Source organism: Stegastes partitus, unplaced genomic scaffold, assembly GCF_000690725.1.
Source record: "Stegastes partitus isolate 25-593 unplaced genomic scaffold, Stegastes_partitus-1.0.2 Scaffold233, whole genome shotgun sequence".
NCBI classification, from domain to species: domain Eukaryota; kingdom Metazoa; phylum Chordata; class Actinopteri; family Pomacentridae; genus Stegastes; species Stegastes partitus.
The window spans coordinates 521,318-543,138 of record NW_007577964.1 but is presented as its reverse complement, the minus strand read 5'-3'; the positions used below and the strand labels follow the sequence as shown (position 1 = coordinate 543,138).

Genomic DNA, 21,821 nt, shown 5'->3' with positions numbered 1-21,821 from the left:
GTCATTTCCGGAACCTCCTCCTCCCTTCCGTGTTGTAACCCGTCTGTAAACTGAGAGACACAGAGCGACATGGTGTGGAGTTTACTCGATCAGCCTTTTAAACTTTGAAATAACTTACAGCCGCGATGGACGACCGTCAGCTAGACCTGACAGAAGCACAGAAAGCTACCAAGTCTAAATACCCGCCGATCAACAAGAAATATGAATGTAAGTCTGACGTTATTATGGTAAACAATAGAGGCGAAGCTAACGTTAGCTTCCGATTAGTTAAGGAAAGCTTTGTTTACTGAAGTTTTCACAAGTTAGAAACTGTTTTTAACATACATTAAGCGTCTGTAGGACAATCTACTGCTGATCTGACTACTTTATATAGAGTGGTTTTACATCTGGATCTAGTATAGTGTGGTCTGCATGCTAGAAGAACCAGTGAAATCTCTCTTCTATTGCTTTTTCACAGATAAAATGATGGTTTCACATATCAGAGACTATGTTTTAAAGACTATTTAGCCTCTATGAGACAACCCAGTCCAGATTTGACCAGTTGTTTTATAGTGGTTGTAGATCTGGACCTGCTCTAATGTGATCTATATGAGAAAAAAAAGGAGTGAAAGCTCTCTTTTCTTTCATTTTCACAAATAGAAGAAAGCTTTCACACGGCAGAGATTGTGTTTTTAAGACTCATCAGTCTTGGTGGGACATTGTAGTTCAGATCTGACCTGTTAATATACAGTGATGTTAGATCTGGACCTGCACTAATGTAGTCTCTGTACAACAAAAGCAGAGAAATCGCCCATTTTTACAGTTTCACAGATTGAAACAAAGCATTCACACACTTAAACACTGTCTTTTAAAGACTTGTTTGCCATTCTAGTATAATCCAATTAAGATCTAAAATTACAGCTGTTTTGTTTTTTTTTTGTTTTGTTTTGTTTTGTTTTTTGCATAAAAATGAACGTGGGTTTCAGTCAGCATCAAGACTTTACCTATGATGTCTAACATGATTTTACTAAAATCACTAAAACGTACCAAAAAAAGAAAAATGCAGAATTGTTTGCTCAGACTCAGTTGGTCAGATTTCCCTTAAATTTGTCTAAACTTCCAAATTGAAAGCCACCTAACTTCAGCTTTGTATCATGTAGCTGTCATAGGTTCTCTGCTATTAGTATATTGATTGAAATTGTTTTCACACCGACTGTAACTCATGTTTTTAGTGTAGTTTATGCTCTAATTGAATCTGTTGATTAATGCAAATTCTTTTGAAAAAAGTTAATCTTATCTTCCCAGCTGTTAAGTTGATCAACGACTTTTAATCAAGTCCTCTGTATTCTTACTATTTCAGACCTGGATCACACAGCAGATGTACAGTAAGTGTGTCTTCTTATCTTGGTAAAAATAAATTCTTGTTCCTCTTTGTCACTGTAACCATAACTTATTGTTTCCTCCCTTAAGAATTCACTCCTGGGGAGACTCTTTAGAAGAGGCCTTTGAGCAGTGTGCCATGGGAATGTTCGGCTACATGACCGACACGGAGACAGTGGAGCCGCTTGATACCGTTGAAGTGGAATCAGAGGGTGAGAGTTCAGCACAAGCCACAGTTTTACACAGTTTCTGACTCTGCGAGAAAGTGGGTTAAATTTATTGTGCACAAAAACGTCTTCAGCTGTTCAACAGGTGACAGATTCTCAGCTGCTGAGTTGATCCACAGTCAGTTAAGGTGTGACTTTAAAGGATGTCAGATATTGATGACCAGCACACAGATGCTCCTTTGACCAGTGACTGTAGAAGGCCACCTTAAAATGCAGCTTTATTCAAATGACGCTATACGAGGTGCGTCAGAAAAGTTCCAGGACTGGCGTCACAAAAGATATATTTCAAATCCAAACTACGAGTTTTCCCCTTCAGACCATCAAACAGAACGTTTACAAAGAGATCCTGTGGCGTTTGCTTCGTTCAGAGAAGAGGCAAAAGTTGTGGCAGGACAAGTCGTGGCTGCTTCACCATGACAACGTGCCTGCTCACGATGCCCTGAGCATCTGACAGATCCTGGCTGAGAAGAACATTACCGTGCTGGAGCAACCTCCCTACTCACCCCAGCTGGCCCTGTAGGATTGTTTCCTCTTCCCCAAGCTCAAGGGGGTCATCAAGGGGACCCGTTTTCGGATGTGGATGACATCAAGATGGCTGTGACGACGGAGCTGAGGAGGATCCAGGAAGAATCCTTCCAGGAGTGCATGGCGGCATGGCAGAGAAGGCTGAGAAAGAGTGTTAGACTCCAGGGGGATTACTTAGAAGGGGAAAACCCGTAGTTTGTAGTTTGTATTTAAAATATATCTTTTGTGACACCAGTTCTGAAACTTTTCTGACACACCTCGTATGACAGTATGTGTGGGTCATGCTGTTTTGACAACACTGAAACTAAAATCTGTCCTTCTTCTTCTTCTGACAGGTGAGGACATGGAGTCTCTTCTCTTCCACTTCCTAGATGACTGGTTGTATAAGTTTTGTGCGGATCTCTTCTTTGTTCCCAGGGTGAGCATGTTGGTCACTTGTGAAGTGTCTTTGAGGCTTGATCTGTCTGTTTCCCTGCATTTTGTCAGTTTATGACAAGATTTGCTAGATACATAGATGAATAAAGAAATGACACTGCAATGTGTTATTACATCCTTATAGCATGTTTGCAAATCTTGTCACAGAAGTTGCAAAAGTCTTTTTTTGAGGTTGGACATTTACAGTAAAATAGTGACTAAAAAAGTGACTTATGGCTTTCCACAAATTCTAACTTAAAGGGATTGTTTGGTTTATTTGGAGTGCGGCTGTATGAGGTGCTCATCCATAGTCAGTGTACCTCCTGCAGTAGATCAAGTATGACATGTCTTTACTTTGGAGATGCAGACACGAGCATCAATATGGAAGTTAAGCAATAAAATGCTGTGGACAGAGTCAGCAGCAAGACATATTTTAGAAATCTTAAAAAAGAAGAACACCAGTTAAAGTGTGCACTATGTTTAGAATACTTTCAACACTTTACTTGTCTGATGGGGAACTGAAGCCTTTAAGTTGCTCTTTGCTCTCTTCAAAGTTGTCAGAAAAAAAGTATAATTTTATTTTGCAGACATTAGAATTTCTTGCTTACTGTTGCCTCAGTCAATCAATCAATCATTTTATTTCGTGACTTTGGTGTTTATTGTGAGCTATTGTTAACTAAAGTGACACAGTACTGATAGTATTGAAGAGAGAGATAAAACTGCTTCAGCTTCCTTACAGAGGGCTGTCTCATGGCAAGATAAAACTGTAAAAAATATTCTATATATTGTGCACAGTCACACTGATAAAGGCCTTTGTTTAGCTGGTAACACACTGCAGGTTACACACCAACTATAGATAAGGACCTTCTACAACACTTAACAGAAACTGAACCATCTTTTCAGGGTCTCCATAAATCAACTTCTTGTCCATCAAAATATAGTCAGTCTATCCAAAAACATTCTGAAGGCTGCTTTGTTCCTTTTTTATGCTTTTATTTCTTATGCTACTGTGTGCTCACGGTTGTGTTTTATGTGCTCAACAGGAGGTCAAAGTTTTGCACATTGACAGAATGCGGTTCAAGATTCGCTCCATCGGGTGAGTATGAGCTTCTCTTCTCAGCAACATGGAGGTTATGAATTAAAACACGGATGGCTGCATGTTGGAAACAAAAGATTTACTCAACTTGCAAATTCTGTTTTCTAAACTTACCTTCTTTATATATCTGTGGGATATTAAACATTTTGTGTGTGTGTGGAGGTTTTTATTGTGACAATCATCATGAAAAGAGACGTGTGTAAAAGGTTCAAACTAACTCCTACGCTGTCTCTCTGTCATATACAAGACATCATTAAGTTTTAAAGACTTAAATTTTGGATAAATTCCAAAGAGACAAAGGTCACTTATACTGTCCATTTTTATTTGTTCTCTTACGCCTCATTTTTCTTTTGTTTGTAAAAGGTGGGGTGAAGAATTCTCTCTGGAAAAGCATCCACAGGTAGAACTGACCCTTACATTGAAGAACTACATACAAATGATAATAAAAGGTACATAACTGGAGTAAAATGATCATAACTGTTGTGTCCTGTGTTGTGATTCCAGGGAACCGAGGTGAAAGCCATCACATACTCTGCAATGCAGATCCACGATAAAGAAAAACCTGAAATATTTACCATCATTGATATCTGACGATATCTCCAGAGAGGTGACGTACGTGGTTCGATGGAACTGGGAAATCTACGCGGCCAGTTTAAGTGGCCTTTTTAATGAAGACACTGAATACTGATGAGTACATTTTGGTTTTGTATTTGTTGGATGAGCTGTTCACTAATCAGGTCGATTGCAGATTATATAAACGACATTAATGATTCACAAGATGCATCATTTCAGAAATCACAAAAAAAAGTTTAACTGGAAATGATGTGGCTGTTTATTTTTAGCTGTTATTGACAAAGAAAAACACTGATTTACAGTTATGTGGTGTTTTTTATAGCACATTTGTCAGCTCAGTTCATTTTGCTTTTTGTTATTCTTATTTATGAAAAAAAGAAAGTATGTCAATGCCTTCTGAGTCATTGTAAATGAATCAACAAATGTTTTATTTTTCTTGTGGGATTGATTTGATGGTCACAGCTATTTCAAATTAAACTCTTGCTTTTGAATATTTTGTGAAGGTGTCGTCATTGTGGAGGGCAGAGCAGTGACCAGGAGCTGTCATTTTTGCACTACGTTTGAGCGTAGATTTACATGTTTAGTATCATAAACAGGGGCTGCAAGGTGGGTCAGTGGTTAGTACTGTTGCCTCGCAGCAAGAGAGGTCGCCAGTTCGCGTCCCTGTGAGGACACCCGGGATTTTTCTGCGTGGAGTTTGCATGTTCTCCCCATGCAGCGTGGGTTCTCTGGCTTCCTCCCACACAGTCCAAAAACATGTTGAGGTTAACTGGTGATTCTAAATTGTCTGTAGGTGTGAATGTGAGTGTGCTTGGTTGTCTGTCTCTAAGTGTAGCCCTGTGATAGACTGGTTACCTGTCCAGGGTGTCCTAAAGGGTCAGCTGGGATAGACTCCAGCCCCCCACGACCCTAGTGAGGATTAAGCGGTGTATAGATGATGGATGGATGGAGTATCATAAACAGAAAATATCCACAACTGTCCTATTTTAAGATCAACACAGCAACCTGTCAGCAACAATAATACACTCATCCTTCTTAAGTGAACTGTTTAAACCTGCTCACACATATACAAGTCAATGAATAAATGTTAAACATGTGTTATTATGCATTAACATCAACATGCAGACTCCAGTCGGGACATCTGATAGTTAAAGTTGCTGTTGTTTCCACTGTTTTTAGATCCATATACATGGGTTTCATGGTGTCTGTACCTTTTAAAATGACTGACATTTGAGAATTTTTAAAGGAGAGATGGTTTGAGTCTTGTCGCCTGCAGCCACAGTCCCTGGCGATCGCATGAATCGCATGTCGAGTCTTGATGAACCTTCCTCATCAGGTCAAGCCTCCCATCAACCCGCATTAACAGATCCAGCTGGAGTTTCCACCTCGAAGGCAGCCGGAGGAGAACAATGGGCCCTGACAGCATGATCGCAGCAAGTCCTGTGCAGTCAAACAGCAAATGTAAGACGAGCGCATTCAGCCGAACACTTTGGGCGCTGGATAATAGACGATGTTCATGTCTGGGCTTGTGATTTATTTTTAATAATGACTGAACAAAGTGTTCCCAGATAGATTTACAGAACATCTCTGAATGAGCATCCCAGATAACAATTATAATAAAATGAAATAGCCTGTAAAATACTTTTAAAAGATAGGGTTACTGACTAAATAACAGAAGCAGCAGAAATTAATGTTAAACCGGGACACTGCATAGATCTTTAGGTTACCCAGCAAAAAAAGACACTGTGCTGTGGTAAATGTGTTACATGTCTGTAATACCCACTGTGCTCCTCCCAGGATTGGACCTGCACTAACTCATTCATATGTAAAGGCTTATTTGTCATGTAATGATTAAGAAAGCCTGGTGGTCTATGTGATGATAATATAAAATGCAGAAATGCAAGAAGCTGACACCTCCAGTTGCCATCAGATAAACGGAATGAAGTGCACGTCTGAAAAGATGCAGTCACTTTAACAGGCTTTAACCCTTTCTAGGTATGGGACACAATGTTCCATATCCAAAGTCTGAAAGGGGCTTTAATGTGGTAATTCAGACTTGAGCCACGCTGAAAGTGATATAGAGATGTGACTAGGTCCGACCTAGTAGGCCCAATTTTTTTTAGGTGATCAGGACGCTCATTCAGACATGAAGCCGATTCGTGAAATAGCCATCAGATTAACGGAACAGGATGCATGTCTGAAAGGGGCTCGTCTGTCTTCTCTGTCTACAATGAGTTGGTCGCTGTCCTCGGCTCTTCAGATGCAGGTGGATTGCTGAGTCTTGTCCTGAGGAGCTGGCTGTCCTTTGTTGTGGAGCAGCTGTTTGATATTCTTTTTTATTTAGGTCTGCTGGTTGAAATTCACTGCATGTAAGATCTTTTATTGATCCATCCATCCTTTATCTGTACACCGCTTAATCCTCACTAGGGTCGCGGGAGGCTGGAGTCTATCCCAGCGAAGGCAGGGGACACCCTGGACAGGTCACCAGTCTATCACAGGGCTCCTTTATTGATCCCAAAGCAGGAAAAAGGGATAGTGTAAAAATGTAGGACAAAGCAATACAAACCACTGTTCAACTTGTGTTTGGGTGTTTTATCTTTAGGGTGAACCAGTTTTTGCTGATCTGAAGTGCATAAGGATGTTGTTTCTCTGACAAACTGGCTACATATGGGATGATAGTGTCATTCTGCCTGTTCTGCTTTTCATCTGTGTCTGAAAACCCTGTTGAAATAGCCACAAGAGAAGCGAAACGTGGCTTCCTTTGCAACGGTCTCTGCGGTTGCTGGTATAGCAGGTGCATTGGTCCAAGAAATGTTGAGTGCAGAAGGCCGAGAAACAATGCAAGACTGTAGAGAAGAAGTGAATCTTCCCCAAAACTTGCAATCCACTAAGTTTTCACTTCTCAGGTGCATCAAGAGGCCATATACATCCACAGAACCAGAAGTGCCTGGCTCTCTGTCTGATTGCATTGAGCTCAATAAATACGGGGTAATATGAGTTTATACAGCAGGACAGGCCTGTTGGAGCTTGTCACTGAACCTGTGTGCGCAGCCACTAGAAAGCAGAGAGAGGGAACATGAGGGAACATGAGGGATCACTGTAGTCTGCCTCCACCAGACTGTAGATGGCGGCTGGGCCCGTGACGTCACTGTCTCCTCCTGTGCTTCCTCCTCCATCACACTCAAATGCAGCTGCGCCATCCCTCCTTTGTCTGCCGAGGAGAGCACACGGACCCGAAGCGGAGAGATAACCGGCGCGGCTCTGCGACTCCACCGAACACAGCGGGAAACCGGCGTTTCGTTCCTTAACCGACAGTTTCGTATCAAAGGCGAAGCCACCGAACCGAGCGAGGCTTCGTTCAGTTCGTCCGCCGGCGTCAAGTGCATTATGAGCCAAGCGAATGTTAACAAGAACAACTCAGAGTCCGCCATAGAGTCGAGCCCTGCACCGAAGAAACCCAACATGGAAGACACCAAGTACCTCCCGGAGCTTCTGGCCGAGAAGGACAGCCTGGATTCGTCGTTCACACACGCCATGAAGCTTATCTCCGCAGGTAAAGTGGACGTTAGTTAGCATGAAGGCTAACTGGCTGGCTTGACGTTAGCCCGGCGCGAGGCCTAGCTTCTTGTTCTTCTTGGCCGACATGAACGAGGCCTGAACAATGGCGCATTAAACACGTGGCTGACAGCGATGTGGGTCAAACAGCCGTCCTAGAATATATGCTACGGTTTGTGTAGTTAAACACCGGAAAATGTGTCGTTTTCATTAAAGCTATGTATAAATATGCTTTATGTATGAAAGAGTGTCGTTTAGCTACAGCTAACACCGGAGTTCATTGATTAACGGCGAGTCTCAACGGCTAGCCACGTCTGTGCAACTGATGCGTTACGGAAGCGCCATGAAATTGTGTTCGTTTGGCCCCAAACGGCGCAAAACTGCCAAGTGTTTTGTGGTCAGTGGTTCACATGATTGATATTCAGGTGATCGCAATGAAACAATGGAGCTTTGTTTGGGCTGGACCTGCATCATGATCATCTGAGCAGTTGTTGCCTACAGTTACATTTGTACTTCTTGGTATTTGCATCTGCTACGTGCTTAGATCATGTTTCTAACCTGCAGAGATTGAAAGGATCCAGAAGGGCGAAACCAAGAAAGAGCCAGAGAAGGAGACCTATCTGGACCTGTTTGCTACCAAGAATCTGAAGCTCAAAGAGCGAGTACTCATTCCTACCAAGCAGTACCCAAGGGTGAGTGTTTCCTCTTGCGTGCCCTTGCAAATCAGATAAAATAGCTGTGTTTTGTTTACCCTCCACTTGTAGCTGGAGTGAACCTGAGACAAGGACATTTGTCAGTACAGTGTCTTAAAGCGTAACAGCAAGTTTGGTCTACTAATCCAGTGTATCCGATGGTAACGCGCTCAAATCCGTGAGCTCTGCTGCCCCTAAATGAGTCAGTCATGCGCCCAGTGCCCTGCTAAGCTTGTTTCTGCATGAACGGCTTTGCAGTCAAAACAGTAAAGATGGGAGATGTGGAAACTGCTGTGGAGCTGAAAGTGCTTTTTGACTTGTGTCCTCCTTATCCCTGAAATGCCAACAAGAAGTGACGTGATTGTGTAATTCATGCTTACATGTTTTCTTCCAGGTCAACTTTGTGGGGAAGCTTTTGGGACCTCAGGGCAGCACAATCAAGAGACTCCAGGAGGAGACCGGGGCAAAGATTTCCGTTCTGGGAAAAGGTTCCATGAGGGACAAGAATAAGGTAGGGGTAGAGAAGTTTCCTTTGCTGCATGATTTTAAAAAAATAAACCCATATTATTATTTTTATTCTGGCTTTGTTTGCATGTTAAGACTTTGTATTTTGTGTGTTCGTCAGGAAGAGGAGCTGAGGAAGGGCGGTGAGGCTAAATACGCTCACCTGGCCATGGAGCTGCATGTGTTCATCGAGGTCACAGCACCCATACCAGAAGCCTATCTGCGCATGGCTCATGCCATGGAGGAGGTCAAGAAGTTCCTTATTCCGGTATGTAACACTTTAGCCTCTTCATACTTCACATACTAGATATGCAGATACTTTGCTGTCTGGCTACTCCACAGCAGTGCAAACATCTTTTTACTATTTCGGTCTTTAGGAGCCTGGCGAGCACGACCCATACATGGACCCTAACTTCCTGAATGGGTCCCAGGATGGTTCAGGCAGGGGGCGAGGTGGTCATATGGGAAGGGGCAGAGGTGGACCACCCGGAGCTGGAGGACCAAGGTATGTGCTGGAATCGGTGACAAAGCTGTCCTGTCATACTGCACATTATCACATCGTGCATGTACACCAGCACATAGGCTTTTTAATCACATGACTTAAAGTTTACAATACACTTAGTTTTTTTTTGCTACAGTGCTTTTGTGTTTTCACCCTGTAGTCCCTTGTTTTGTTGAGCAGTTTCACGGTAATAATCCCTTTTTACAACCTGCTTACTTTCCACAGGGGCCGAGGAATGCCACGTGGGGGCCCTCGAGGAGCAATGCGTGGTGGAGCTCCACGGGGAGGACCAGGACGGGGCAACGGTCCAAGAGGTGCGCCATCCGGTAGAGGTGGACTACCCTCTGCTCCTAACAGAGGAGGATCGGCTCCCCGCTCTAGACCACCTACAGCAGGGGCTCCAAGGATGCTTCCCTCGGCAGCCATGTCCCACCAGCAACACCAGGTTCCTCCCTCAGGATCACAGCCCAAACCTGATGCCTATGATGATTATGTAAATTTCATAAAACCTGTCTCTACTTTTCCGGAACTGACTTTTAGTGATCCTGTGCTGACCCGGCATTGCTTGTTTGTTTTTTTCTTCTAGCCTTCATATGAAGAACCATATGCAGAGCCGGCCTATGAGGGATATGACAACTATTACAACCAGCAGTCTGCACCTGCGTGAGTCAGAATTCATTTTGACAACTTAATTAGTCTTTTTACTCTGTATTTAAATTTGGACTGCATTGTTTTGACACTTCTTTACAATCTGCCTTTAGGGATACTGAATACTACGACTATGGACACGGTGAAGCACAGGATCAGTCATATGAGCCCTATGGTAAGTTTTCAGATGTGACATCCTTTTGCTGTCAACCAGAGAACATTCACCTCCTGAAATGACCTCATTTCTTCACTCAGAAAATTAACTGACGCTCTGTGTCTTTTTGTCTCTCTCTGTCCTCTCCATGTAGGTCAGGATGATTGGGATAACTCATGGTCCAATTCCGGGGCTGGAGGCAAAGCCCCCCCTTCTAGGCAGTCAAAGGGATCGTACAGAGAGCATCCCTATGGAAGATACTGAACGACTACTGGTAGAGAGTTGCTATGGCAACTGTCTCCGATTGTAACTCACTTAACTTTTCAAAAGTAATTACCCTCTCGTTTGTTCCCCCTTTTTTTATGGTTTATTTTTGTTTTTTTTTAAACTCAATAGAAACGTTTTGTTGGATGTATCATAGGGTGCCAGAGGAGAAACTCGAACGCAAAGTTTTTTTTTCATTGTTTATCTGTTTCCATTTAATGTTTGTTTCAGTTGCGTAGTTAGGTCCTAGTGACACCAACCTTAAAAAAAAAAAAAACAAGGAACAAGAGTGACATTTTAGTGATATTTGATGGTTGTCATTTTCAGTTAATGGTTCCTGAACAAACTGTGATTGTGGCGATAAACTCTTCTCACATAGGCTGCATTTTAAAAGTCCTTCATGACTGGACAAAAATTATTCATAATGCCTCGATGTAAAGTTGCTATAACTTAAAAACAGATGTAGTTACAAAATCCAATACAGCCCTGAGTTATTTTTGATTAAAACTAAAAGTCTTATTTGTTCCTACTATATTACAAATGTAGTCTTGTGTGACGTTACTGAATATCCTAAAATACTGTCGAAGTCCATTTGCAAAAGAATAAAGGCCTCTATTTTTGCCACCTTTACAATTGGTATTTTATGACAAGTCGTTCTATTACTTGCAAAATCATCGCTGATGATCGACTAATTCTTGTAAAGCTTGAAGGATTAACAATCCTTACTGTGTGTAAGGACGGCTGCAGCCAACTCAATATTTTGTACATAACCTTAGGACAACTGTGTATGCTTCAAGTCGTGCCGTCTCCAAAATGCATAATGCTTGTGTACTTTTGACTAAATAGGATACTAAACATATCCCAAAATGTTTTTCTGCAGTGCGTGTTTCAATAAAGTTTCTAGTTTCTTTTTAATCAATCTAAACATGGTATTTTGCCTTTGTTGTACCAAAGGAATGCCTTCACCTTGTGACAATGGTCCTTAGTTGTTCTCAACTATGCTGATTGAGCTGTATGTATACACGTCAGCCTGATTTTTTTTTTAAAACAAAGCCAGTGTTTTCTCGGTGAGCTTATCCTCTTCGTCTGTCTTCAAAACTAAATGACACTTGTAATGCCACCTTCCAAAAAAAAAAAATAAAGCTCATCATTCCTTGAGGTAATGTGCTGCCAAATACATGTTTGACTTGACAATGATAGAGTGCTTGAACATGTAATGTCATTAACCTTTAGTTAGTGTTATCTCTTCAAGCTCCAAACAGAGCAATGTATCTTAAGCCACTTGAAATAACTGAATTTCAACAGTATTTCAAATCAAGCTTGCAGGGATCTTACTTGACTTTGATGCAAAGTCATGCTGGCTGGTTTTTATAAAAGAAAAATATCGCAGAGGAGAGGATTCTAAAAGCCCTAAAGATCGCCACAAGAAGGTAAAACTAACCCCAACACTCATTTGTTAGATTTTTGTTTTATTTTCTGTGCAAAACATCCAAGTAATGCAAGTCATCCAAAACATATCAAAAACATTGAAGTTGCAAAATTATGCTATCAGTAGTTATTCCGAGCAAAATAAGCCGCACAAAACAATCAGACATGGTTGTGATGCAACTCTTGCTCAAATAAAACCAATAATTGTCCATTCATTTCACTCAATACTTACCTATTTCCATCTTGACGATTTCTATAGACTGTAGATTAATGAAAATTAGTAGTTGCACTCAAAACGTTAAAACATCCCATTGATGGACAAAAACCCTTCAGCTTGAGTTGCATGATATATTACTTTTTATTTTGTAGTATTTAATTAGTTTTGCATGTGTGTTGCCCACTGTGTGCACAGAGGCACTTGTGTGTCCCAAGATCTCATTTGTTTTTCTCCTCCTAGGTTGTCAGAGAACTGTGTAGGTGCAAATGATATATCGAACTCTGCCGTACGGGGCCTTTAAGGTGGGTTGAAAAGGAGTTGCAGATTGCAGTGCTGATCATGGCTGCTGCTGTTGAGATTATTCACGTCTTCTCTCTGTCTTTACAGGTCCATTTAAAGTCCCAGGAAAGAGGAGAGAGGCCTTGCAGGGTCTCTGAGACTCATAGCTGCTGTATGAAAAGAAAAAAAAAAAACTTACGACAGGTGTATGTTTCTACCTTTTAGGAGCGAGTGATCAGTGACTGTACAAGAGTTTTAACCTTTTTATTCAATGTGTCCAGATTTCAGTATTTTTTTTACACCGAAGACCATTTTTATTGCCTTTTTTACAAAAAAGAATAAATAAAGATTTTTTTAAAACTGTGAATAGTGTGTTTTTATTCTGTTATGTTTAAAAAGTCTGGCTTTACGTGTGATCAGGTTTCAAAAAGTGAGATGTCAGTACTAACAGGATGGTTCAGGATTGGGTTAAATGATACTTCAGGTTAAGTTTATATGGTTTTGCTCATAGAGATGTACGGATCCTTATGTGGTGTACAGTATGTTTTCATGTCTGGGCTTGTGTTCTCGTACAATATATAGAACATTATGTACGGGACAAACAGGTTTTCGGTTCATGCAGCATCTGCGTACACGTGAAATGAGGTTACTGTATATGACGAGGCACAACTGGTACCGGGGACGTGCAGGTGCTCCAAGTGGTGACCTAGAAATACAGATTTTATGATTAGGTAGCAAAATTAAATATATCACAAAACTGTTTTTATAAAAAAATAGTAGATTCAACGTTCTTTTTCCCAGTTTGTACATGTATATGTCCTTTATGTGCCAACATGTTACTGAAGGTATTCATCAGGTTTGAAACTAACAATATGTTCATACAGACATGTTTATTGTCAGCAGTTATCTCAATGTTATTTATAAATGATTGTTAGGATCACATTAAGACACAAGCATTTATTGGTCAATGGTAGGCAATAAAAACTTTATTCTACTATGAAATACATAAATATTCCTATGACGAAAATACACACAGCTTTGAAAAGCATCCTGAAATAAATAAATGAAAAAGTGGCGCTGTGAAAGTCCCCTGAAATATTTTTTTTTTTAAATGCCCTTTTTCTAAATAACTTCTTTAATTGTTACATTTGTTTTTATATTTTTTGCTGTGATTTATTTATACAAAAATAAATATGGCTTTAAACTAGACCCTGAAATAAATAAATCAGGAACTAAATAGATAAATAACTGAAATGTAAAAGTGGCATTATGAAATGGAAAAAGTCCCCTGAAGTAATTAAAAATAGTCAAATGTATGCATGTATTTGTTCTTATACACACAAATAAATATGGATATTAAATAAATAAATTATCAGGCAATAAACATACAAACAAATGTAAGGTAAATGTGGCATTATGAAATAAAATCTAATAAAAGTAGTGCTTTAAAAATTTCATTTTTAAAAGGAAAAATAATTGCATTTATTTATATATTTATTGTCTGATTAGTTTTTGGTTTTAGGATTTATTTCATAGGATTATTTGATATTTATGTATTTATTTACTTATTTAATATTGAATAAAATGTAATTGCATAAAGACAGACATCAGTCCATTCAGGCAGCGGCAGAGTTCAGGTGTGTGTAAACCACAGACTGCATAAGAAAAAGGTTTAACATCACTACGTATGAGCATGTTTATGAGTAATGAAATGTCCCAAAAATCTAGACTTCTTTTTGTTGTCTTACATGTAGTATTAGTGTAAACACATCACCAGCTCTGTGTTTTTCTCCTGTCTCGCTGCGGCTGCCTGGATATTTGCGGAATGGCCCTTTAACAGACTCTCCTCCCACAGATCGCCAACAGATCCGCGCCCCCATCCAGCAGCGGCTAGTTTCACATCAACAATGAGCGTCTTCGCTGATACCAGTGACAAACACGCCAGTATTTCAATAAACACTCTGAAAATGTGTCGTGTTTAGCTCGCTGTCCATGCAGCAGCGCAGCTTCTAGCACAGACATCAGACGCTGCCTCCGGTAAGCCTGCCTTTTCTTGTCTAGCCTGTTTGGTAGGGAGGAAGCTAGCTAGCTAGCTAGCTAGCTATCTAGCTAGGCTCGGAGCCCGTTAGCCTAGGCCTCGATCTTGATATTTAATCAAGCATGGTCTTGGCGGACAGATTGGGGTCCGTCCCTCATTGTGTGGGTCCACGCTGTTTTCGCCATGTGGCCCATGTGGGACATATCCACGGCTCTGGGGACGTTTCGGAGCCGAAAGGGAAGCAAATGATGTGCCTGCTTAGCTAGCTAGTGGAGCCAAGCTTCCGCAAAACTTGCACTATATTAAGGAATGCTATGCTAGTGCAAACTTGTTAAACGCCAGCAGTTTGTGATGCATATTTATGAGGGAGGATTTCTGTTGGTCTAATTTGATTAGTTTGGCATTTTACTGACAGTGAAATCTTGAGGCTGCAAAGATGCATTAGTGTTGTGTTTGTTTTGGCTCAGTGCACCTCTGGTTGTGTTGTCAGGTCTGTCTGATGCATTCAATGACCAGAACACAGGCTGTGGAGGGGATTATTAGAGCACTGTTTATTTATTTGATGCCTTTTTTTTTTTAAATAAGTCCACACAACAGACTTTCATCATTGATCATTTTGTTTTAACTTTGTCATAGTGATTAATTTTATCCAGCATTTTATAAAAAAAAACATGAAAAAATCAATACAAGCATTAAATTATGTGTCACAATAGGATGTTTTGAAACTGTAAAAAATTCTAAACTTACGCTAGATGGTTAAAAACTGTTTTTAGTTGCTGTTGTTTTGCCAAAAAAAAGCAGAATATGTAATGTCAACAGATCATCCAAACTAAATGGCCTCAAAAACAGTCAGTTGTGAGATAATGAGAAGAAGCCATCTTGGTGTTTAATGAAGATTAATACAGAGAATCGTTGCTAACTGACTTGGAATCAAGAAAAACACAGTTCCCCAAAGGAGGAAGCAGAAAACAGCAGCTTAATGATTATTTCCAAGGCTCATAATTACCTAGTCTGATATAACACCTGTATAATCTGTCCTACTACGTAGATAGAAGAAGACCAGATTCACATTATCAGCACTCATTACTCAATAAATGTTCCATATTTGTTGCCTAATCGACATCCTCTCCTTGTGTCTGACTTGCTGATTTGATGTAACAGGTGCAAAGGTAAGGAGTGAAATCATCAAACCAGACACGTAGCTGCGAGACGCGAGCCGTGGGCGTGTCTGCGATGGCAGGTGGAAGGAGAGGGGCGAACCGCACCACGTACTGCAGACCTCCACTCAGCAGTGAACCGGGCTCGGTCAGCAATGGCAACCACACCACCAGCTCCCCGGTCACAGGGGTGCGGTCTCGTACCAGGTAAGCCGAGCTCCGACACGCTGCTCCAGATGCCCCTAACTCGGCCTCCATCGTGACTAAACCCTCCTTCTGCAGGAACGGCTCAGGAACCTGCATGTCCAGCCCCCCGCTTGCTGCGCAGACAGTGGTTCCTCTGAAGCACTGCAAGATCCCCGAGCTGTCTGTGGATCGAAACGTGCTGTTCGAGCTCCATCTTTTCTTCTGCCACCTCATCGCCCTCTTTGTCCACTATGTCAACATCTACAAGACGGTGTGGTGGTACCCGCCGTCACACCCGCCCTCACACACATCACTGGTGAGTTACACATCATCATTATGGTTTCAGCTTTAGTGACTGCGTTAGTTCTATTCCCCAGAACAACCCGGTTACAGGGAAACAAATGGAACAACTGAGGAGAAATCGCTCCTCTAGAACGGACAGATATGCAAGAAATGTTGTGTTTACGTAACAGAGCTCCACAGAAAAGTTACTAAAAGGCTGCAAAACACCACAAACCTTTAGCAACTGGACTTGCTTGAGTTCCTTGAAGACGTTCCACCTCTCTTCCAAGAGGCTTCATCAGTTCTAGTTGGGAGTTCCAGATGCTTATATCCTCCTTAAGGAGCCATTAACACCTGAGTTTTGGTTGCAATTGGGGGTTTGTTGCTCCTCCCCCTCGTTATGTGAGTCACAAACGACCCTAACGAACTCGGGGGAGCACTCACGACTCACATAACAAGGGGGAGGAGCAACAAGCCCCCAATTGAAGCCGAAACTCAGGTGTTCATGGCTCCTAATGGATATAAATATCTGGAACCCTCAACTAGTCAGTCAGAACTGATGAAGCCTCTTGGATGAGAGGTGAAACGTCTTCAAGGAACTCAAGCAAGTCCAGTTGCTACGATTAATCTATGAGAATAACCATGACCTAGATGACTGAGAAGCTTCACAAACACAAACCTTTACCTGGTCCACCACAAAAACAGAGACACCGGCAGGATGAGCCCCCAGTTTGTCATAACCTGGCTCATGGGTTATAACAAATGTGGCAAAGATCACAGATTTAACTCAAAACAAGGATGTTTATTATAACCACAAGCAAACCATTTAACAAATCATAATCAGTATGGTGTGTGACTATCAGTTGTTCAGGTGTGAATGAATGATGGGGTGTAAGGTGTTGTGGAGCAGAAACAAAGCAAAAAGGAAACAGAAAGACCAACGAAGCCGGGTCAGAATGAATGAGAGACAGCAAGAGAGGGATGGCTGAGATTTATGGGCCATCCTGATGCCTTCAGGGACCCACAGGTGAACGAAATTCTCGGCCTCTATGGCAGCAGCTGACATTGGGCCGTCACACAGAGCAGTCAGGATGACAACAGGACTGGTAGATTATAAAGAATGTGATCAAGGAGGACATCAAGCAACTTGTTTTCAGATCTGCTGCTAACATAATAACGATGGGAGCAATGTTCTTAAATCAGTGTCATTGTTTCCAGAACTTCCACCTCATTGATTATAACATGCTGGTGTTCACAATCATCATACTGGCCAGAAGATTAATAGCAGCAATTGTTAAAGAGGTAAGAATTCAATTCCTTGCTTTCACCTTTTTAGAATTAGGTTTTTGTTTTATATCTGTCTTTTTATGCATTTAAATATCTAATCAAACAAGTCACATCACTGTGTGTTTGATGTGAGGCTCTCAGATACACAGATGGTGACCCTCGCTTTTGATTTGTTTGTTATATATGATGACATTTTGCCGTTTCGTCCATTTTTACTTCTTTGATCGTGGTTGTGTGTTTAGTAAAGGTGTCATGGGAACATTTGCGTCCATACATGAGACTATTTCGTCTTCTTGTCTCCTCCAGGCGTCACAGAGTGGGAAACTCTCCTTCCCTCATTCGATCTTTCTGGTGATGGCTCGGTTTGCGGTGCTGACGCTGACGGGCTGGAGCCTGTGCCGCTCCCTCATTTACCTCTTCAGAACCTACTCGGTCCTCAGCCTGCTCTTCCTCTGCTACCCGTAAGTATTCTCAGGAAGAGCATATTCACTATGACTACGTGCACTTCTGATAAATGGACTTCAGGCCGGTCAGCTGTTGCCTCTTAATGCCTAATAGCTGAAGGGCAGTCAGAGTGTCCTTCCGATAAATAATTGCTTGAGCCTTTTTTTTTCACTGCTACACAACTGTTACACAACTCAAGCTACAGCTGCCTACTTTCATAGGTTCTCCACCTATCACTAGCAGGACTATGAAAGCAATCTTTAAAGCACTCTGAACAAAGTTATATTGTGTTGTTATTAAAATTGCAGTAGGGGCAATGGAAATAATAAAGGCAAAATGAAACATTGTGGTGCTACAGAGCTGCCCCGTCTCACATATCATAATCTCCAGATGTAGGGAACCTGCTTGTTTGGTACAGACCCCAGCAAAAATCACATCGTTTGTTTCAGTGGAGAAGAAATGTCAAAACTACGATTCCCACTAAAATCATCACAGTATCTTACAATATCAGATTTTATTTTTTTTTCCATGTAGCCGAGTCTGAACCCCACTTCGAATGATAAAAGTGACCGTTCATGTCTTGTTTACGTGCTGTGTGCTACTTATTTTCTCCTGAACGTTGTATTAAAGTGCTTCAGGTAAAACATCTATTAAATATTAATAACTTAATGCAGTTTGAAAATGAATCACGTGGCGCTTATTTCATGTTTGACAGGATGTATTGTTTGGACTGTGCTATTATCCACAGTCCCTGCATATGCAGATATTTCCAACGTAGGTGATGTTTGGAAATCAACCAGCGAGCAGTTCATAATCAAATGAGAGGCCATGTGTAGCATTAAAAACATTTATAGTATGGTGTTATAACCAGGGATGCCTCAATCATGAGATAGTAGTATGCGATTAATTGTCAAACAAATAGTTGATGTTACCAATTTAGTAGTTTTTTCTGCTGTTTTTGTTAGTTTTACATTGGTGGTATTAGTGCCTGTGATTGCTGTCTTTTTCTGGCAAAACCTGCTTGCCTCATTATTGGGCTCTTTATTCATTTAATTGAAATGCATCCAAAGTGGCTCTGTGGTGTTTGGCTTTGCAACTAAATCCATGTCGATAGATGCTTCTTAAAATGCGGTCGATTGAGTGTTAGATTAGAAGCTAAGCACTCCAGGATAAACTGTGATTGAAATATGGCGCTTGTGTTGGTTTCATCCAGCTGCTGTTGTACAAGTGAATGGATACGAAAATGACTGTAGTCAGGCAATTACACAGTTTGTTTTGTTGTCCATTCATCCATCCATCCATCATCTATACACTACTTAATCCTCACTAGGGTCTTAGGGGGCTGGAGTCTATCCCAGGGGACACCTGGACAGGTAACCAGTCTATCACAGGGCTACACTTAGAAACAGACAACCAAGCACACTCACATTCACACCTGCGGACAATTTAGAATCACCAATTAACCTCAGCATGTTTTTGGACCTTGTTGGAGAACCTGGAGAGAACCCACGCTGCACGAGGAGAACATGCAAACTCCAGGTGTCCTCACCGGGACGCAAACTGGCAACCTTCTTGCTGCGAGGCAACCACCGCCCCACCTTGTTTTGTTGTGACAGGTCTAATTATGAAAGCATTCAGAACTGATAAGACAAAGATCTGTGGCTCCAAACAGTTTGCACGCTGTCTACCTTTATTTTACAGACGAGTGCTACTCTATCAGTATCATGATCTATGTTGTGAATTTTCCCGGTGATGCATCAGTAAAGTTCATCTTATCTTATATGGAAATGCTTCCAGTCCATTAAAAGGTCTCTCTTACTGTTGCCTCCCACAGGTTTGGGATGTATATCCCGTTTTTCCGGCTGAGCTGTGACTTCCGGCGGGCCGGTCCGCTCTCCCCCATCGCCAGCATCGGCTCCAAAGAGGTGGGCAGCGTGGGCCGGGGCCGCGACTACCTGACCGTGCTGAAGGAGACGTGGAAGCAGCACACCAGCCAGCTGTACGGCGTCCAGGCCATGCCGACTCACGCCTGCTGCCTCTCCCCGGACCTCATCCGCAAGGAGGTGGAGTACCTGAAGATGGACTTTAACTGGAGGATGAAAGAGGTGCTGGTCAGCTCCATGCTCAGCGCCTACTACGTGGCGTTTGTACCCGTCTGGTTTGTCAAGGTAGGAATTAGTCTTGTAACGCTTGTTACACATGTTCTTTAACAAGTCTTCTCAAAGCCTGAATATTTTCCCTCCTCCTCCAGAGCACCCAGTATGTGGATAAACGGTGGTCTTGTGAGCTTTTCATCCTGGTGTCCGTCAGCACGTCAGTCATCCTGATGAGGCACTTGTTGCCCCCTCGGTACTGCGACCTGCTTCACAAAGCTGCAGCTCACCTCGGCTGCTGGCAGAAAGTAGATCCGTCAGTCTGCTCCAACGTCCTGCAGCACATGTACGTACCGCTCCCCGTTTATTCCCAGGCTTCTGGTCGATTTAGACTCATCCTCGTCAAATCTCACTCCGTCACCTCTCTTTGCACAGATGGACCGAAGAGTACATGTGGCCACAGGGAGTCCTCGTAAAACATAATAAGAACGTCTATAAAGCCATGGGCCACTATAACGTTGCAGTCCCATCAGATGTGTCCCACTATCGCTTTTATGTGAGTATCCCTGAAGGAGACATGATGTAGAACCGTCACAGACAGCAGATATTTCACAGAGCTGTAAATATTAATGCCGTTTTGTTTCCACTCAGCTTATCTCTTCACTCACTGCTTCCTGTCCTTCTTTCCTCCAGTTTTTCTTCAACAAGCCTTTACGAATATTGAACATCCTCATCATCCTGGAAGGTGCCATGATATTTTACCAGCTCTACTCGTTGATATGCTCGGAAAAGTGGCACCAGACGATATCGCTGGCCCTGATACTCTTCAGCAACTACTACGCCTTCTTCAAGCTCCTCAGAGACAGAATAGTCCTGGGGAAGGCGTACTCGTACTCAAACAGCTCATCGGACCAGAAAGTCAGTTAGACTTTAAGTTATTGTCGGCCGCGCTCACTTTGGAACAAAACAGACATGCCTAAGAGCCCTGTATTTTTTCTACAAATTGCATTTTGTGTCACATTTTTGTTCTGATCCGCCATAAGAAAAATAAAATATTTTTGTATTACTTTAAAGGGTGTTTTGGTTTTTCATTCTGATCACAAGAGGTGACTGAAATGTATCATTTGACCAAGTGTGCCCATGAGTTTATCATTGGGAACTTTGTAGAGCAGCAGTGAAAATAGAGCCTACAGTTCCCATCATGCACTTGGTTAAAATACATGTAATAATGACCAACAACTGCATTTAATGTGTTGGTGAAAAATCACACAGAATTTTGTTTTGGTCAGAGGTGGAAATATAAAATCTGCAAGGGAAACTATCAAGAAAGTTGGCTACCCAGGACAAAATAAAACTTAAAAAATAAGTTCTATATGATGCCTGTAGCGGCTATTTCGAACCACACTAGACACTGAACCACAGGAGTGCAAAGTTTCTCACACTGAAGACCAAGACGAAGGAAGTCCATTTATTTCCATCAAAAACTGAACATTACACATCCACAGGTAGAAAATCTGTGCTCCTACACCTGGAGCTCATTCAATCAAAACCTTATCTTTATAATCTAACCTTATCAAACAGGATCTTATCTTTTCCTGATAAAAATAATGTTTTTAAATTGCTTTATCAACTAAACTTTATCCTAAATCAGTTTTTAGAGTTTTTAATGTTAGATTTTACCCTTAGCTGTTAACACAGGAAATTTCAATATTTTTAACCAAAATAATATTTTAAGTTTTTAGCATTTCTTCCTTTAAAAAAATTTTTTTTTTTACTGTCTTTAGCTCTCACAATGCCTTTTCTTAGTTGATGAATTGTGTTTTCTTTCAAAAGGCAAAAAAAGGAGGGGAGTGTGCCAAAGATGAGATTTACACCAGATCAAAGCACATATTTTTGT

General features: G+C 41.5%; 3 protein-coding genes across 5 annotated transcripts; all 3 read left to right on the top strand.

Moving 5' to 3' along the window:
- The first annotated feature begins 33 nt into the window (after window positions 1-33).
- On the top strand, window positions 34-4,487 carry zbtb8os (zinc finger and BTB domain containing 8 opposite strand). The gene is made up of 7 exons (XM_008281436.1): window positions 34-207; window positions 1,340-1,364; window positions 1,450-1,571; window positions 2,447-2,529; window positions 3,569-3,621; window positions 3,985-4,021; window positions 4,126-4,487. Exons 1-7 carry the CDS (start codon window positions 126-128, stop codon window positions 4,210-4,212), a joined length of 489 nt encoding a protein of 162 aa, XP_008279658.1. The 5' UTR covers window positions 34-125; the 3' UTR covers window positions 4,213-4,487.
- Window positions 4,488-7,362: 2,875 nt separating this feature from the next.
- Window positions 7,363-12,620, top strand: LOC103357050 (KH domain-containing, RNA-binding, signal transduction-associated protein 1). Of its 3 annotated transcripts, XR_520173.1 has the most exons (11): window positions 7,365-7,747; window positions 8,314-8,441; window positions 8,836-8,952; window positions 9,067-9,213; window positions 9,323-9,450; window positions 9,673-9,940; window positions 10,034-10,110; window positions 10,209-10,270; window positions 10,404-10,578; window positions 12,399-12,460; window positions 12,546-12,620. XR_520173.1 is itself a non-coding variant. In XM_008281435.1 (9 exons), the coding sequence occupies exons 1-9, from the start codon at window positions 7,582-7,584 to the stop codon at window positions 10,511-10,513; spliced, it is 1,155 nt and encodes a 384-aa protein (XP_008279657.1). In that variant the 5' UTR covers window positions 7,363-7,581; the 3' UTR covers window positions 10,514-11,676. The 3 variants fall into 3 exon arrangements, 2 of the variants coding, with proteins under 2 accessions (XP_008279657.1, XP_008279656.1); XM_008281435.1 differs by lacking the exons at window positions 12,399-12,460; window positions 12,546-12,620 and having other exon boundaries at window positions 7,363-7,747; window positions 9,673-9,892; window positions 10,404-11,676; XM_008281434.1 differs by lacking the exons at window positions 12,399-12,460; window positions 12,546-12,620 and having other exon boundaries at window positions 10,404-11,676.
- A 1,664-nt stretch (window positions 12,621-14,284) lies between these two features.
- tmem39b (transmembrane protein 39B) lies at window positions 14,285-20,997 on the top strand. Its single transcript, XM_008281432.1, has 9 exons — window positions 14,285-14,474; window positions 15,637-15,839; window positions 15,915-16,134; window positions 17,319-17,402; window positions 17,694-17,848; window positions 19,666-19,999; window positions 20,083-20,270; window positions 20,360-20,480; window positions 20,618-20,997. The coding sequence occupies exons 2-9, from the start codon at window positions 15,709-15,711 to the stop codon at window positions 20,849-20,851; spliced, it is 1,467 nt and encodes a 488-aa protein (XP_008279654.1). The 5' UTR covers window positions 14,285-14,474; window positions 15,637-15,708; the 3' UTR covers window positions 20,852-20,997.
- The last annotated feature ends 824 nt before the right edge of the window (window positions 20,998-21,821 follow it).